At 45.9% G+C, this 18,143-nt stretch overlaps 1 protein-coding gene and 2 non-coding genes across 3 annotated transcripts; 1 reads left to right on the top strand and 2 right to left on the bottom strand.

The window, feature by feature from the left end:
• Window positions 1–879: 879 nt before the first annotated feature.
• LOC127205419 (small nucleolar RNA U3) lies at window positions 880–1,094 on the bottom strand. Its single transcript, XR_007832632.1, has one exon. It is a non-coding gene; the product is annotated as a small nucleolar RNA U3 (small nucleolar RNA).
• An 8,783-nt stretch (window positions 1,095–9,877) lies between these two features.
• LOC127205421 (small nucleolar RNA U3) lies at window positions 9,878–10,092 on the bottom strand. Its single transcript, XR_007832633.1, has one exon. It is a non-coding gene; the product is annotated as a small nucleolar RNA U3 (small nucleolar RNA).
• Window positions 10,093–10,940: 848 nt separating this feature from the next.
• Window positions 10,941–17,818, top strand: Gtf3c6 (general transcription factor IIIC subunit 6). Its single transcript, XM_051164465.1, has 6 exons — window positions 10,941–11,082; window positions 11,399–11,479; window positions 13,377–13,440; window positions 13,531–13,575; window positions 14,811–14,924; window positions 17,324–17,818. The coding sequence occupies exons 1-6, from the start codon at window positions 10,945–10,947 to the stop codon at window positions 17,620–17,622; spliced, it is 741 nt and encodes a 246-aa protein (XP_051020422.1). The 5' UTR covers window positions 10,941–10,944; the 3' UTR covers window positions 17,623–17,818.
• Window positions 17,819–18,143: the final 325 nt, after the last annotated feature.

The following is an 18,143-nucleotide window of genomic DNA, read 5'->3' on the forward strand; positions in this document are numbered from 1 at the left end:
AGTGCAAAATTGTTCATTCCTGAAACAAGATATTAACCCTAAAGGTTCTTTGACTAGAATTGTGCTATGAAACATATTCCTCAGCCTGCCCTGGTGGTGCATTTCTTTAATTCCTGCTCTGGCAAAACGAGCTTCAGGACCGCCAGACTGTTACACAGAGAAAGCCTGTCTCAAAAAACCCAAATCCAACCCCAACCCAATCCCAAGCAAACAACAAAGAACAAAACCATCCTGGTGGTTGTGGCATGCGCCTTCAAGAAGATCTTCTTCTTATACTTTCACCTTGAAGGTCAAGGAGCAGATTGTTAAATCACTTGTCGCCTCCCAGTGGGAAGTTTTAACAGTGCCAGCAATGCCACAGGTGAAAATACTTGAATCTAGCCTGGAGGAGGTGCCTCTTTAAAGCCAGCACTTGGGGACAGAGGCAGGTGGATCTCCGAGTTGGAGGTCAGTCTGGTTTAGACAGCAAGTTATACAGTCAAGGTTATAGAGAGAAGCCCTGTCTTAAAACAGAAAAGTGACCACAAAACAAAACACAAATCGTGTTTCTGAAGCCTTTACCTGTTCTTTCTAATTCAGGTTAATAGACCTCATCATAGATTTTCCCCTGTCAAATGGCTCCAACTATGTCTAGTTTACTTCACATATGACTTATTTAATAGGATACAACAGCTTGTTTTTAAAAAAAAATCTCTTGAAGCGGTGAAGTCGTACATTTGTCGGATAATAACTGACTTGCAAGTCTCTGAGATTGAGGAGAGGCTTAAGTACACAAAATTTACAAAGACAGAGAAACATTGCTGAAGAGTACCAAAAGAATCCAGAGATTAAGGTACAAAAAAGTATTTGAGCTGATATTGAACTAAGAATAAAGAAGAAACCACTCAGACTGCGCTCTCCCCCTCTCGCTCCTCCAGAGGAGGAGAAGAACGATCATCAATGGCTAACAGCAGCTGCAGGAAGCAGCACCGAGAGCCGGCTTCACGCTCAGGGGAGAGCACTGCGTCTCCTCCTCGTGGTTTCGGGTGCTCTACACAGTCAGAGAAACTTCTCTAGTAACCAACTATAGAAATGATCCCTGAAAGTATAGTCTTAGTGAAACAGGGCCTGCCACTGCGCAGTCACATTGGGCAGCTCACTCTCAGCTAGTGGTGACATGCTGCCCCGCCCCCCGGTAGAATTCTCTCCGAAGTAATACCGCAAGCGTGCACCTTCAAAGTGGTGTTTGCGTGGTACTTCGGAAAAAAAAAAAAAAGAATCATTCTGTATACTTATGAATTGTAAAGAAACCTCTTTTTTTTTTAAGTTTTTAAAAACTTTCTTAATTAACATATTACACACGACAGCCAATCAGATGCTAGTGTCTTCGGTTCCCAAACAAAACTACTTCCAAGCCAGCTTAAAGATAAAGGTCTGGAAGGGCGTGGTGGCGCACGCCTTTAATCCCAGCACTGGGGAGGCAGAGGCAGGCGGATCGCTGTGAATTCGAGGCCAGCCTGGTCTACAAAGTGAGTCCTGGATGGCCAAGGCTACACAGAGCAACCCTGTCTCAAAAGACCCCTCCCCCCCCCAAAAAATATATATAAATATAAAGGATATATTTATATATATAAAGGCCGGATTGGCTTCTCAAGGTTGCATCTTGTTGTTTGAGACTATTGTCTCGCTGTGCTCCCCGCTTCCCTAGCGCATCCCGGATACTACCCTGTCTCCCCAAAATAACATTCGGTAATGTATCATGGACCCTAAGCTCTGTAGGTCTCCTGGCCTTGAACTTGAATTAATCTTCCCGCCTCAAACCCTTTAATTTGCTGAGAGGAAAGGTGTCTGTATGCCACCATTCCAGTTGGCTCCAATTGGGTCTCTAGTTTTAACTGCAGCAGTCAATGTATGCTGAGCTTTGTTTTTAAGATTCAGACTTTCAGCCAGCGGGGTTGGAAGGTGGAGGCTGCTATTCCCTTCATCCTTAGCTACTTCTGAGTTCAGGATAGCCTGAGCTCCATGAGAGCCACATAGAGAGTTTTCAAAGACAAAAACAAACAAACAAAAAGCTGTGCATACTGGCATGTCCTTGTAATCTCAGTGCTGGGGAGGCATATACAGGATGTCGGGGCTCACTGGCAAACCAGCCTACTGTAATTGGCAAGCCCCCTGGTCCTAAGGACAAATTCTGTCTGAAAAAGACAAAGTGGGGGTGTGTGGGGGGGAACGACTGGAGAGATGGCTCAGTGGTTAAAAGCACTAGCTGCTCTTCCAAAGAACCTGGGCTCAATTCCCAGCACCCTCATGGCTCCTCACAACTGTCTGTAACTCCAAGATTTGACACCCTCACACAGACAGACAGAGGCAAAATATCAATGCACATAAAATTAAAAAAAAAAAAAAAAAAAAAAAGACAGAGTGGGTGGAGCTACTGAGATGGCTCAGCAGGCAAAGACACCTGCTGCCAAGCCTGACAAGTTTGCTTTCTGGGGTGAATGTCCTGCAAATAGTGTACTGACCCCTGCAAGGTGACCTCTGACCTCCACACCTGTGCTGTGGTATATGCCCCTGTGCACACAAATAATATAAAATGGAATGAAAGTTAAGAACAACCAAGGTGGGCGGGCTTCCTGAGAGAAGTCACTTACTGTTGTCCTCTGCCTTCACATGCTGGACAGACACAAGGACACACACAGGGCTCGGGATGTAGCCCAGTGGGTAGGATGCTTGCTCAGGAAGTCTGAAGCGCTAGGTTCAATCCCCATCGCTGCATCAGCCTGGAAACAGGAGGGTGAGAAGTTCAAGGCCAACCTAAACCACATACCTACATGAGACCCAGTGTCAGAAAAATAAAACGTAAAATTTATACTTAAGAAATTAATGGTTCTTTTAATTAACTTTATGCTTCTGCTCAATCTGCTTTGGAACTATATCATATTTTCTGGTTTTAAGAATATAGATTCCCTCTAGAGAGATGGCTCACTGGTTATGAGCACTGCCTGCTCTTCTAGAGGTCTTGAGTTCAATTCCCAGCAACCACATGGTGGATCACAACCATCTGTCATGGGATCTAAGGCCCTCTTATGGCCTGCAGGCACACATGAAAATAGAGCACTTATATGCAAATCTTTAATAATTAAAAAAAAAAAAAGTCCACAGATTCAGGACCTGGAGAGAGTAGTTAAGACTGTGTGGCCTTGTAGAGGACTCAAGCTCAGTTCCCAGCACCATGTCAGGCCCCTCACGGCACCTGTAACTCCAGCTCCAGGGAATCTGACCACCTCTTCTGGCATCCTCAGGACCTGCACTCACATGCATGTACCCTACCACACACATATACATAACTACATTTTTATTTTTAACGCCAAGAATATAGATTCCCTTAGGCTACCTCCATTGACGAAAAGTATCTTTCACAGCTGTGAGCTAAGAGTCTGCAGGAGCTGGACAGTGGTGGCCCACGCCTTTAATCTCAGCAGTTGGGAGGTGGAGACAGGTGGATCTCTAGGAGTTCAAGGCCAGCCTGGTCTACAGAGTGAGTTCCAGGAAAGCCAAGGCTACACAGAGAAACCCTGTCTTTTTTTTTCTTTTTTCTTTTTTTGATTTTTTTGAGACAAGGTTTCTCTGTGTAGCCTTGGCTATCCTAGACTCGATTAGTAGACCAGGCTGGCTTTGAACTCACCTCTGCCTACCTTTGCCTCCCTAGCGCTGGGATTAAAGGAGTGTGCCACGGTGCTCGGCGAGAAACCCTTGTCTTCAAAAACCAAAATAAAAGAGAATATTATTAGAGGAAGCTAACAGCAACAATATGGCTGGGAATGCAAGGAAATGGGCAGGCCTCATGCACGTTTCCAGACTGGGTTTCTGGGTTTCTCCTGACTGCTGTGAGGGTGTGTGTCCCCGCCCTTCTCTCCCTGTGGCTATGAGCCAATCACCCCATTTAGTCACAGCCTCTGCCTGCTCATAACTTCAGTTTACTCATAACCTCTTTGTAGCCAATGTCCAACCTTTCTCCCCACAGCCAGCGGGCTGGGTCCCATATGTCCCGGTTCTTGTGCAAGTAAGGAATGAACAAGCGTGACTTGACCTTACGCGGGTTTCAAACCTAACGGAGCATCAACAAGTCCTGGAGAATTTCAGGCACCAATATGGGCCTTCTTGGGATTTTTTTTAATGTAGTATTCTTGGGTAGGGCCTAAAAGTTTGCATTATTGGCATAATCCCAGCTAGGGTTGAATACAATGCCCTGGGAACCACCCATGAAAACCACTGGCCTGGTTAATCATCCTTTTATCTGTTTGGACAAACAACTGAGGCAAACTACCTCATGTTGCCAATGCTACACACCTGAACTGACTCTCAGGCTCACAACTGGGGACTCATCTTCCTTCTCCCTCAACCCCACTTGAATCTTTTCTGTATATTTATTACTAAAAATTAAGACAGCAAGGCCTGGAGAGATAGTTGTGTGGTTGAGAGCATTGACTGCTCTTCCAGAGGACCTGAGTTCAATTCTAGCACCCACATGGCAATTCAGGACTGTATGTAATTCCAAGATCTGACACCCTCACCCAGACATACATGGAGACAAAATACCAATGCATGTAAAAATGAGTAAATAAGCTAAACATCCAGCCTGGTCTACAGAGCAAATCCAGGATAGTCAAGGCTAGACAGAGAAACCCTGTTTCAACAAACTAAACCAAACCAAACCAAACAAAAAAAAACCAAAGACAAAACAAAACAAAAAACCCCAAAACAAATAAGCTGGACATTGGTGGAGCGGGCCTGTAATCCTAGCACCAAGGGAGGCAGAGGCAGGCTGATCTCTGTGAGTTCGAGGCTATACTGGTCTACAGAGCAAGTTCCAGGACAGCCAAGGTTACAGAGGAAAACCCTGGTTTTTTTTGTTTTGGTATTTCAACAGGGTTTCTCTGTGTAGCCTTGGCTGTCCTGGACTCACTCTGTAGACCAGGCTGGTCTGGAACTCACAGAGATCCACTTGCCTCTGCCTCCGAAGTGCTGGGATTAAATGCATGCACCACCTTACCAGGCAGAAAACCCTGTCTTGAAAAACCAATAATAAGCTGGCCTGTAGTGGCTCAGGCCTTTAATCCCAGTACTTGGGAGGCAGAGGCAGGTGGATCACTGAGTCCCGGGCCAGCCTGGTCTACAAAGGGTGTCCTGGACAGACAAATTAACACAGAGAAATCCTGTATCAAAATAATAATAATAATAATTTTCTATTTATATTTCTGTGTGTGTTCCAGAGTAAGTTTATGTGTACCTCATGCAAGCAAATGTCCTCAGAGGCCAGAAGGTGTCATATCTACTGAGCTGGAGCTGCAGGTAGATGAGTGCTGGGGACTGAGCTTGGTGTTTTGTTTTTTTTTTTTAAGATTTATTTATTATTATGCATACAGTGCTCTGCCTGCATGTACACGTGCAGGCCAGAAGGCATCAGATCACATTATAGATGGTTGTGAGCCACTATGTGGTTGCTGGGAATTGAACTAAGGACCTCTGGAGGAGCAGTCAGTGTCCTTAACCTCTGAGCCATCTCTCCAGCCCCTGAATTTGGTGTTTTTAACCCCTGAGTCTAATCTCAGGTCTTAAAAAAAAATACTGTGTGTGTGTGCTGCATGTGTGGAGGGGCACAAATCCCACAGCACATATGTAAAGGGCAGTGGACAATTTTGTGGAGTCAGCTCTTTCCTTCCACGACTGAACTCAGTTCGCTAGGCTTGCATGGTGGTGAGTGCTTTCTTCCTTTACTCTTTGTCTGTTTAGTTTTGTTTGAGACAGGGTTTCTCAGTGTAGCCCTGAGTGTCTGGGACTTACTTTGTAGACCAGGCTGGCCTTGAGGTCAGAGATCTGCCTGGCTCTGCCTCCCGAGTGCTTGAGACTAAAGGCGTGCTCCCTCCTGCTCAGCTGACCTTGAACTTCTGATCCAACCATCATTCCTGTTTGTATGCGGCGCCGAGACTTGATCCTATGACTTCTTGAATTCTATGAAAGCATCTACCAACTGACTCCCATCTTCAACTGCCCCTGGACCAGCTCTTTTTATGTTTATGTTTATGTTTATTTTTTTGATTGTTTCAAGACAGTGTCTTTCTGTGTAACAGCTCTGGCTGTCCTGGAACTTGCATGTAGACCAAGCTGGCCTGGAACTCACAAAGATCCACCTGCCTCTGCCTCCCAAGTGCTGGGAGTAAAGCCATGTGCCACATGCCCAGTCTCTTTTTAATTATTTTTTTAACTTTGAGACAGTAATCCTCAAGAGGTTTAGACTTAGAGAGTAAATATATTTGGGAACATCTGATGGCCCGAGGTCTATTCCTGGAATCCATGTAAAAATAAGAGAGAAACTTTTCCAGGAAGTTGTCTTCTGACATCCACATCTGAATTGTTCCAGGCTAGAACTCAAACACATGTGCTACACTGCGGGTACACATACACACTGGTAATAAATGAAATTAAAACAAAAACAAAAAGTTCTTTTTAAAAGGTTTTTCGAGACAGGGTTTCTATGTGTAACAGCCCTGTCTATACTGGACTCACTCTGTAGACCAGGCTGGCCTCAAACTCACAGTGATCCAGCTGCCTCTGCCTCCCCAGCTGCAGGGGTTACGGCTGTGGGCCACCATGCCTAGCTGAAATTAACCTTTTTTAAAAAATAATATTTATTAATTATGTATACCGTGTTCTGCATACATGTCTGGCTGCACACCAGGAGAGGGCACCAGATCTCATTATAGATGATTGTGAGCCACGATGTAGTTGCTGGGAATTGATCTCAGGACCTTTGGATGGGTAGCCAGTGCTCTTAACGTCTGAGCCATCTCTCCAGCTATGAAAGTAAACTTTTAAATACATGTTTTTGTTTGGTCGGTTGGTTTTTGAGACAGGGTCTCTCTGTTAGCCTTGGCTCACCTGGTCTTGCTTGCTTTGTAGACCAGGCTGGCCTCAAACTCACAGCGATCCATCTGCCTCTCTCTCCCCTGAGTGCTGGGATCAAAGGTGTGCCCTACCACGCCTGGCTGTGTATTGTATTTTAAATAATATTTAAATAGCGTAGTCTTGAGAATATATGACATGTTCAATAAACATTAGATTTTTTTTTTTTTAAAGACAGGGGACAGGGTATCTATGTGTATCCTCGGCTGTCTTGGACTTGATTTGTAGACCAGGCTGGCCTCATCCTCAGAGATCCACCTCTGCCTCCCTGTGTGCTGGGACTACAGGGTGCACACCTTTAATCCCAGCACTCCGGAGACAGAGGCAGGTGGATCGCTGTGAGTTCTAAGACAGCCTGGTCTAGAAAGCGAGTCTAGGACAGCCAAGGCAACAGTGAGAATTTTTGTCTGCAAAACAAAAAACCAAAACCACAACCAAAACCAAAACAAACAACAGCAACAAGAGAGTCTGGATAAGGGTAAGTTTCCCAGGCTGGCCTTTTTGTCATCCTTCTGCCTCAGTCTCCTGAGTCTGGGACTGCAGGTGTACACTACCACACCCAGCTTATTTTTTCTTTTCCTCATCTGCTTCTGTCATCCAAGGAGGAGGCAAGTCCCACAGACACTACCACACATCAAAGATGCTGATATGTTGTGCTCCTCTCACTACAAAGGCCATCATGATATCCCGAGCTCTTTTGTCTCCCTGTTTAATTTCAGGTTCTGCGGACTGAACCCAGGTCTTCAGGTGGCTAGGCTATACTCTCCTCTGAGCCATAGCTCCTCACTCTTCTTCTGAGACAGAGTCTAGCTCAGCCACCTGGCTGACCTTGAACTTTGGCTGCTCCTGCCTCAGTCTCCTGTAAGCAGCCTAAAGTCTTTATCTTCACACCTCAGAGAATATAAAGACATTTTTAAAGGGAGGGTCTCATGTAGCTGGTTCCATGTTGCCAAAGATGACCTTGGCCATCTGGTTGTCCTGCCTCCTCCAGAGCTCTGAGACTGCAGGCATGCACCTGACACACCCTATTTATGTGCTGCCAGGGATGAACACAGGGCTTTCTGCATTAGTTAGACAAGAACTCTGTTAACTGAGCCACATCCCTTAGCAGCTGGACTCAGAGAAATTTCACATACACCCTTGCATCTTAAATGGTTATGCAAATTCTATGATCTCCTCCACCTCCCCCGCCTCCTTTTAAAAACTGTCTCACTATGCTCCCTTAGCAGGTCTGGAGTTCACTATGTAAACCAGTCTGGTCTCAGAGGCACAGAGATCCATCTATCCATCTGCTCCTGTGTCCCAAATGCTGGGATTAAAGGCGTGTGCCACCACACTCAGCTAATTATGTTTTAATGTGTGGTATATAGACCATAATGCAGGCAAAACACCTATCCACATAAAAATAAAGAATTAAATTTTATTTTCAGAACAATTATTACTCTCTAGCAAAATGGAATGTTTAGTGTGCTCTCAGAGTTTTGTTGTACCTGGCGCCTGGCAAACGGCTGTTTACTGTTTTTATGATTTAGTAGTTTTTGTTTTCCTAAAACAAGTTTGTCTGTGTAGCCTTGGCTGTCCTGGACTCACTTTCTAGACCAGGCTGTCCTTGAACTCACAGGGATCCACCTGCCTCTGTCTCGGGAATGCTAGAATTAAAGATGTGTGAGCCACCACGCCCAGCTCTAGTAGAGGTTTTTGTTTGTTTGTTTTAAATTGGGTTCCTTAGACCAGAGCATCACTATGACCTGGGAACTTGGTAGAATTTGCTGTCTGTCCTGCACTGGACTTTCCAGAATTCGATCCCTGGGCTTCAGGGATCTGGAGAAGCCTTCCAGCTCACTGTGATGCGGCTGAAATTTGAATTTTTATTTCTTCAACAGTTGCATGTTGGCCCCAAGTGCTGGGAGTAAAAGTGTGTGCCAGCCGGCACCTCCAGGCAAGGACCAAGGGTTTGGAAGGTCCCAGGCAAGTGATCTACCACCAACCTACACTCCTAGCCTTGCATTTCATTTCCTCATCCAGTTAAGGTACACGTTTAAAACAGAATAACAAAAAGTTACTGCCCCTGATTATAAACTTTTACCTAGGTGCAAAATTGTTCATTCCTGAAACAAGATATTAACCCTAAAGGTTCTTTGACTAGAATTGTGCTATGAAACATATTCCTCAGCCTGCCCTGGTAGTGCATTTCTTTAATTCCAGCACGGGCAAAACGAGCTTCAGGACAGCCAGACTTTTACACAGAGAAAGCCTGTTTCAAAAAACTCAAACCCGAGCAAACAACAAACAAACAAAAAAGCCATCCTGGTGGTTGTGGCATGCGCCTTCAAGAGGATCTTCTTTATATAGTTTCACCTTAGAGGTCAAGGAGCAGATTGTTAAATCACTGGTCGCCTCCCAGTGGGAAGTTTTAATAGTGCGAGCAATACCACACTTGAAGATACATAAATGGATCCTGGTGGAGGTGCCTTTAACCCCAGCACTTGGGGACACAGGTAGGTGGATCTCCAAGTTTGGGGGCCAATCTGGTTTAGACAGCAAGTCTTAAACTGTGAAGGCTACAGAGAGAAACCCTGTCTTGAAACACAAAAGAAAACATAAATCTTGTTTCTGAAGCCTTTACCTGTCCTTGCTAATTCAGGTTAATGGACCTCATCATAGATTTTCCCCAGCCAAGTGGCTCCAACTATGCCTGCAGAAGGCCTAGTTTACTTCACATATGACTATTTAATAGGACACAACAGGTTTGTTTTTTTTTTTTTTTTTAAACATCTCTTGAACCGTTGAAGTCGTACATTTGTGAGTTTGAGGAAAGGCTTTGTACACAAAACTTACAAAGACAGAGAAACATTGCTGAAGAGTACCAAAAGAATCAAGAACTTAAGGTACAAAAAAGTATTTGAGCTGATATTGGACTAAGAATAAAGAAGAAACCACTCAGACTGCGCTCTCCCCCTCTCGCTCCTCCAGAGGAGGAGAAGAACGATCATCAATGGCTAACAGCAGCTGCAGGAAGCAGCACCGAGAGCCGGCTTCACGCTCAGGGGAGAGCACTGCGTCTCTTCCTCGTGGTTTCGGGTGCTCTACACAGTCAGAGAAACTTCTCTAGTAACCAACTATAGAAATGATCCCTGAAAGTATAGTCTTAGCGAAACAGGGCCTGCCGCTGCGCAGTCACATCGGGCAGCTCACTCTCAGCTAGTGGTGACATGCTGCCCCGCCCCCCGGTAGAATTCTCTCCGAAGTAATACCGCAAGCGTGCACCTTCAAAGTGGTTTTTGCGTGAAACTCTGGGGGGGGGGGGGAATCATTTTGAATACTTATGAATTGTAAAGAAACTTTTTTTTAAATCGTTCTTAATTAACATATTACACACGACAGCCAATCAGACGTTAGTGTCTTCGGTTCCCAAGCAAAACCACTTCCGGACCAGCTTAAAGATAAAGGTGTGTGAGACTTCTCAAGGTTGCATTTTGTTGTTTGAGACTATTTTCTCCCTGTGCTTCCCCCCTCCCCCCCGCGCATCCCGGAGTCTACCCTGTCTCCCCAAAATAACATTCGGTAACGTATCATGCACCTGAAGCTCTGTAGGTGTCCTGGCCTTGAACTTGAATTAATCTTCCCACCTCAACCTCCTTAATTTGCTGAGAAGAAAGGTGTCTGTATGCCACCATTAAGTTGGCTCCAGTTGGGTCTTTAGTCTTAATTGCGGCAGGCAACGTATGCTAAGCTTTGTTTTCAAGATTCAGACTTTCAGCCAGCTGGGTTGGAAGGTGGAGGGAGCTATTCCGTTCATCCTTAGCTACTTCTGAGTTCAGGATAGCCTGAGCTCTATGAGAGCCACGTTCTCAAAAGGAGGACAAAAAAAATTCTTAATTTCCTAAACTCGGCTTCTCCATGAGGGACCACAGCTGAAGCCTGGCGCCGCCATCTTGCTTCCTGGCAAGGCGTGGGTACGTCGTGCGCCGCAGGGGCCGGATGCAGGACGTCGGTGCCCGTATGCAAGATGGCGGCTGCGGGTGGGCGTGGCCAGTGATGGAGTCTCCGAGTTCGCGGGCAGTAGCAGCGACGATGGATCCCACTTGGGAGGATGAAGAGGAGGAGGAGGAAGAGGAGGAAGAAGAGGAGATAGAAGAGGTTGTAAGTGCGGGTCGAAAGCCCGCAGCGTCGCCGATCATGGTTGTTCCATTCCCGGCTGGGGAAGGGAGGCCGAGCTGCGGATGGCGGGAGGGAGGCCGGGAGACAGAGCTGGAGAAGACCACGGGGGAGGTCTAACTCCAGTTATACTTTTCCCATCCTAGAAAGATGGTATGGGCTGCAGGTAATTGGCTTCCACCTGAATCTAGTTACAGTTTTCACAAAAGTGGCACCGTTAAATTGGGGTTTGGAGCGTTTCTGTTTAGTCTCTTGCTTGCTATCAGCACAAGTTTTTAACTTTTCTTTCTTCCACTAGGAGCAGTTTGTGCTGGTAGAATTGTCAGGAATAATTGATTCAGACTTTCTCTCCAAGTGTGAAAATAAATGCAAGATTTTGGTGAGTCTTAGAGTTCGGGGAATGCTGTAGATTTTTTAAAAGTTAAAACAGGGTGAAAGATGACGCATTTGTCCACAAAGATAGATATGTTCCTTTCACTGTACAAAGCAGTGAACACGTAAGGACCGTTCCAGAAGAACAGGGAACTGGGGAATGCCTCACTGCTTCACTGCCGGAATGTGTGGCAGGAGCTAAAGAGCCAGAGGTAACTTTTTGTATCAAACTTTTGGGGGAATTCTTGGACAAAAGCCTCACCTAGCCTGCTTTTTCTCTACTAGGCCTAGTCTGGACCCAGACTGTGTGTAAGTGTGGATATGTATGCAGCGTTGCCAGGCCAGGTGCCCAACACTCGCGTTACCTGCTGTGCAGTGCCTTTGGGGTGTCTTTTTTGCTGACACCTGTCCCTCATCCTTCACACACCACTCACAAGAAACAGCATCAGGGTAGGCTGTCCTGGGACACAGCTGTAATGCCAGCGCTGGAGAGGCTAAGGCAGGCGGATCGTTAATGACAAAGTAAATTCTAGAGCAGCTTGAGCTACAGAAAGCCCTGTCTTAAAAAACAACAACAGAAACCTAAAGAAAGATGAGATTACTGCCTGGTAGCGGTGGGGGCACACCCCTTTAATCCCAGCACTCGGGAGGCAGAGGCAGGCGGATCTTTGAGTTAAAGGCCTGCTTGGTGTACAGAGTATGTTCCACGACAGTAAGGGCTATTACACAGAGAAACTCTGTCTCAAACATAACAAAAACAAAAGAGGGAAATTATCAAAACTTCTGGGCAAATTCCCTGCTTCCTAATACTTCTGCAGGCTAGTGTCATCCACCTACCCCAACATGCCAATCAGAGATGGTCAATGTGGTCTACATAGCAAGTTCTAGGACAGACAGACCCATATAGGGCAACCCTGTCTTAAAACGACAACAAAAAATTCCACCCAGGCATGGTGGCACACACTCTTAATTTCACCCAACACACAGGAGGCAGAAAGTGGAGGATCTCTGAGTTTAAGACCAGGCTGGTCTATCAAATGAGTTCCCAGACAGCCAGGAAACAGAAACTTTGTCTCAAAATCCAAAGAAAGAGAAAAGAAGCCAGGTAAAATAAAAACCCAACAAAGATGAGTAGGGGATAAGGGAGATTTAATCAATGTGGCCATGTTGGAAAGAGCAGATAATCTTCAAGGGCTGACAAGAACTTTGACATTATATAGAGAAAAGGAAGTTGGGCACGGTGGCGCACGCCTTTAATCCCAGCACTCAGGAGGCACAGGCAGGTGGATCTCTGTGAGTTCTAGGCCAGCCTGGTCTACAAAGCGAGTCCAGCACAGCCAAGGCTACACAGAGAGACCCTGTCTCGGGAAAAAAGGAAAAGGAAAAGGAAATGGGGAGGGAGAACAGGAGGTCCTGGCTAGACCTGTGGCTCAGTTGGTCACCATTTTGGTTCTAGTACTGTAAGGGGTTCTAGAGAAATTGTCATCACCGTCACCCAAGGGGGAGGGGCAGTATGGTGGGTTTTAGTTTTTGACTTTTCAAGACAGGGTTTCTCTGTGTAGCCTTGGCTGTCGTAGACTCCCTTTGTAGACCAGGCTGGCCTCGAACTCACAGAGATCTGCCACCTCTGCCTCCCTGATTGCTGGGATTATAGGTGTGTTCATCACCTGCTGGCCCCAAGGGCTTGCTTATTTATTTATTTATTTGATTTTCGAGACAGAGTCTTTCTGTGTTAACCTTGGCTGTCATAGACTCGTTTTGTAGACCAGGCAGGCCTCGAACACAGAGTGATTCCCCCTGCCACTGCCTCCCGAGTGCTGGGATTAAAGGCGTGTGCCACCACGCCCGGCTTCCAAGGGCATTTTTTAGTGGTGGTATTATTTTTGTCCTTTAATCTGTTATAGGGAATTGATACCGAGAGGCCCATCCTGCAAGTGGACAGCTACGTGTTTGCTGGGGAGTATGAAGGTAGGGTGATACCAGGCATGCCTTTTTCATACGGCTCTCAGCGACGTGCTTCTGCGGGCTTTCCTAATTTGTCTTCACATTGTCCCACAGATACTCTTGGGACCTGTGTTATATTTGAAGAAGGTGTTGAACGTGGTAAGACTCACTTTTTCTACACATTATTTCAAATATACTGTGTGTTTTGTTTGTTTGTTTTTAAGATTTATTTATTATTATATATACAGTGCTCTATCTGCATATGCTCCTGCAGGCCAGAAGAGGGCACCAGATCTCATTATAGATGGTCATGAGCCACCATGTTGTTGCTGGGAATTGAACTCAGGACCCCTGGAAGAGCAGATAGTGCTCTTAACCTCTGAGCCATCTCTCCAGCCCTGTTTTTTGTTTTTCTTTTCTTTTTTTTTTTTTTTTTTAATTTTTTTAAATTTAATTTTAATTTATGTGCGTTGGTGTGAGGGTGTCAGATCTTGGAGTTACAGACAGTTGTGAGCTGCCATGTGGGTGCTGGGAATTGAACCCGGGTCCTTTGGAAGAGCAGTCAGTGCTCTTAACCACTGAGCCATCTCTCCAGCCCCACTGAGCCATCTCTCCAGCCCCTGTTTTTTGTTTTTCAAGGCAGGGTTTCTCTGTGTAGTCTTGTCTGTCCTGGACTCACTTTGTATACCATGCTGGCCTCGAACTCACATCGATCCACCTGCCTCTGCCTCCCCAGTGCTGGGAGGCAGTGCCCGGCTTTATACTGTGTGTTTTGCTTTTTGTTTTTTATTTTGTTTTCTTGTTGCAAGTCAGCTGTAGCTCAGGCTGGCTTTGAACTCAATAGTCCTCCTGCCTCCCCCACCCCCCAGACAGGGTTTCTCTGTATAGCCTTGGCTGGCTTAGACTCGCTTTGTACACCGTGCTGGCCTCTCTCAGAGATCCTCCTGCCTCTGCCTCCCCGAGTACTGGGATTACAGGCATGTGCTACCATGCTGGCATCTCAGCTTTTCTAGGTGGGATCATCCCCACCTAAGCCTCCAGCTTCAAGTCAGGCATTTGATTTTGGTCCTTCATTCGGGCGATGGAATTGTAGACACCTTGCTCAGCAGGCCAACTCCTGACCTCCATTTCCTGTGTTAGGGCCTGAGTCTACCTTGCTTGTTGAGCTTTAAACTCTTTGTTTTCGTATTTCTGTCCTTAAAGCTGTTTGTGTCTGAGTCCTGTTGTACCTTCGGGTGATAGGGTTATCTGTCATTTCTTTGCGTGTCGGACAGGAGTGAATTATAGCGTGAACTTCCTGTGCTGTTTCTATAGGAAGCAGTGGAGGCTAAGTCCCTTAACGTCAGTCGTTAATTTGGTGGCATGAGGCTGTGTAATACCATTTTCTGTCCTAGTGGATCCGGAAGGGACTGATAAGACCGTGCTGAAATACAAATGCCACACGATGAAGAAGCTCAGCATGACAAGGACTCTTCTGACAGAAAAGAAGGAAGGAGAAGAAAACATAGGTTCGTAACCTCCATTCTAGCTCTTGGGCTGGAAATACAGCTAAGTGTTCGCCTAGCATGTGTGAGGAGGCCTGGGCCTGCCTAGTTCTAGAGGGTACTTCTAGCATGTGTGAGGAGGCCTGGGCCTGCCTAGTTCTAGAAGGTACTTCTAGCATGTGTGAGGAGGCCTGGGCATGCCTAGTATTAGCAGGATTTGATGACACAAGCTTGTGATCTCAGTGCTTTGGAGGGTGGGGGAAGGCAGCTAAAGATCAAGAGTTCAAGGCCAGATTCATCTACTTGGCAAGTGGAAGGAAGGTTTGAGCTCAAACCCTGTCTCAAAAACTAAAACATCCTGACTCATACATACACACACAAAAGAAAGTAGTTGATGGGCTGGAGAGATGGCTCAGAGGTTAAGAGCACTGGCTGTTCTTCCAGAGGTCCTGAGTTCAATTCCCAGCAACCACATGGTGGCTCACAACCATCTGTCATGAGCTCTGGTGCCCTCTTCTGGTATGCAGGTGTACATGCAGGCAGAATATTATACATAATAAATAAGTAAATCTTAAAAAAAAAAGTAGTTGATGTTGTGTGTAGACTTCGGCAGTGATGCTTTACTATCAGGATATTCCTTGTATTTTATAGAGATACCGTATTAATAAACTGTATATAAAGTTTATGTCTATGAGGTGTGGCTCATGGCGTGTTGGCCAGCACTGGGGAGGCAGGCTGAGAGCCTTTGCCTTCATGCCACAGGCTCCCGTTGTCTTCTGCTACTCTCCTTACTCCTCTGTTTATGACTCCTTATCGTCCCTTTGCTACTTTCATGGCCTAACTGACATTTACATCTGAACCCACGTACGAGGGGGCAAGCATGCAATACGTGTCTTTCTCCTCCAGCTTCTTTGGCTTAGCATAGTGAGTTCTAGTTGCATTCATTTTCCTACATGTGTCAGTGTGATTCTTTTTGTTTGTTGGATTTTGTTTTTCAAGGCAGGGGGGTTTCTCTGTGTAGCCTTGGCTGTCCTGGAACTTGCTCTATAGACCAGGCTAGCCTTGCCTCTGCCTCTCAAGTGCTGAGAGTAAAGGTGTACCTCACTACTGCCTGACTTTAATTCTTATTTATAGCTAAATAAAATGACATTATGTATTGTATATGTTCCACATTTTGGGTGTGGAGGATAAGATCTTCTATACCTTCTGATCTTCCTACTCCCCTCACCTCCCTAGCACTGGGATGGCAGGCATGCACTACCATTTTAGAGATACTCTTTCTAGGTGCTGGGGTACTGCCTCAGCCCTTAGCACCCTTGCCGTGGCCTGGGCTATGATCCCAGCAGTGGGGAGGTGGAGACAGGAGGAAAGCGTGCTGCTCAGGCAGCCCAGCTGGACCAATGGACTCCAGGGTCAGTGAGAGACCCTGTCTCACAGATAAGGTGCAGAGTGATTAAGGAAGGCACTCCATGTCTACCATTGGCCTTTATACACCTATGGACATATACGCACACATAATACATAAAAAAATTAAAGTTTATAATTCTTTATTATTAGCAGCAGCGTGTTGTACAAATGTGGATGTCAGAGGACAACTTTGGGGAGTCAGTTCTGTCCCCCACTATGGGTTCTGGGACTCAAACTCATGGCACTTTGACCCACCAAGTTTTCTTCAAAGCCCCACAGATATTAAATGAACAAGCAAATAAATAGGCCAGGCAAGGTGGCCCTTGCCTTTAAACCCAGCACTTGGGACACAGAAGCAGACAGATCTTGGTGAGTTTGAGGCCAGTCTTGATGTACACAACCGGGGCTATATAGTGAAACCCTGTCTCAAAAATAAAGATAACAAAATTTTATACATAACATAAACATAAACCATTTAAGCTGGGCATGGTGGTGCATGTGTTTAATCCCAACAACTGAGGCAAGCGGATCTCTGGAGTTCAAGACCAACCTGGTCTTGAACTCACAGAGATCTATCTGCCTATACCTCCCAAGTGCTGGGATTAAAGCATGTGCCACAACTGCCCAGCCAAAATGAAATTTTTTTTAAAAGTGCTTGGTCTAGTTAAGATAGGAACCCGAGGCATGCAAAGCTATATCCTCCCTACATCTGTCTGTCTGTTGGCGGATCTTTATGATGGTTCTGTATTTTGTTGTTGTGACTAGTACAGGCCATAGATGTGCAAGTATCACTGTACCATACTGACTTTAATGACTTCCACTGTCACTGTACCACAAGTAGATCTCCATACTGCTCTCTGAGTTATGCAAATTTACATCCTCACCAGTCCTGTGAAGGCTCTTCATTTGTCCCACATTTGCTGTCGGTTAAGGAAAAAAAACCAAAACAAAACACTACACTTAACTGACTTTTCTCTTTCTGTTTCTTTTTGGTCCTGTGCCTCCTGCTCCATTAGATGGCGTAGAATGGCTACAGATGAAGGATAATAATTTCGCCTATAGACCCAACATGATTTGCAGCTTTCTTCAGGAGAATGAAGATGAAGCTGCAGCGTCCGCTCCTGATAAACCTGTAGACTTGGAAGACCAAGAGATTCCAGCAAAAGGCAGTGCAGAGCAGACACAGGAGCAGGAGAGAGCACAGCACTCGGAAGCAGGGGACCCTGGTCCCCCTGGGGATACCCCTTTTGTTATGGAAAGTTCTGTTTTCCTGGGAACTCAAGATGGAAATGTTTCTCAAAGCAACCAGTCATGAACTTTAAAAAAAGAGGTCTTGTATAGAATTACTGTGCAGCTTGCAGTTGGCTCGCCATTTTGTTGTCATTGTTGACAGTGCACATATTTCCAGCTACAGCACAACTTAGTGTACTAGCATCATGCAGGGTCAGATAGGAATTCAATTTTTAAAAATATAGCTGGGCGGTGGTGGCGCACACCTTTAATCCCAGCACTCGGGGCAGAGGCAGATAGGTGGATCACTGTGAGTTTGAGGCCAGCCTGGTCTACAAAGTGAGTCCAGGACAGCCAAGGCTACACAGAGAAACCCTGTCTAGAAAAACCAAAATAAATACATAAATAAAAATATAACTTGGGAGAGAGAGAGGAGAGAGCGAGCGAGCACATGAGAATATGAGCGAGTGTGCACCATAGTGACCACCACTGGTTGTTCTTCCAGAGGACCAGGGTTCAGTTCCCAGTGCATACACAGCAGTTTGGAGCCCTCTGTTCCTTCAGTTCCAGGAGCTCTGATGCCTGCTCCTGGCCTCTGGAGGCCCC

The sequence above is a fragment of the Acomys russatus genome, chromosome 21 (genome assembly GCF_903995435.1).
Source record: "Acomys russatus chromosome 21, mAcoRus1.1, whole genome shotgun sequence".
Classification (NCBI taxonomy): domain Eukaryota; kingdom Metazoa; phylum Chordata; class Mammalia; order Rodentia; family Muridae; genus Acomys; species Acomys russatus.

Bases quoted from the DNA above. Each gene is read 5' to 3' on its own strand.
- Gtf3c6 (XM_051164465.1), top strand. From the start codon at position 10,945: ATGCAAGATGGCGGCTGCGGGTGGGCGTGGCCAGTGATGGAGTCTCCG. The intron at 11,083-11,398 runs GTTGTAAGTGCG...TTCTTCCACTAG, and splicing joins AAGAAGAGGAGATAGAAGAG to GAGCAGTTTGTGCTGGTAGA. The intron at 14,925-17,323 runs GTTCGTAACCTC...CTGCTCCATTAG, and splicing joins GGAAGGAGAAGAAAACATAG to ATGGCGTAGAATGGCTACAG.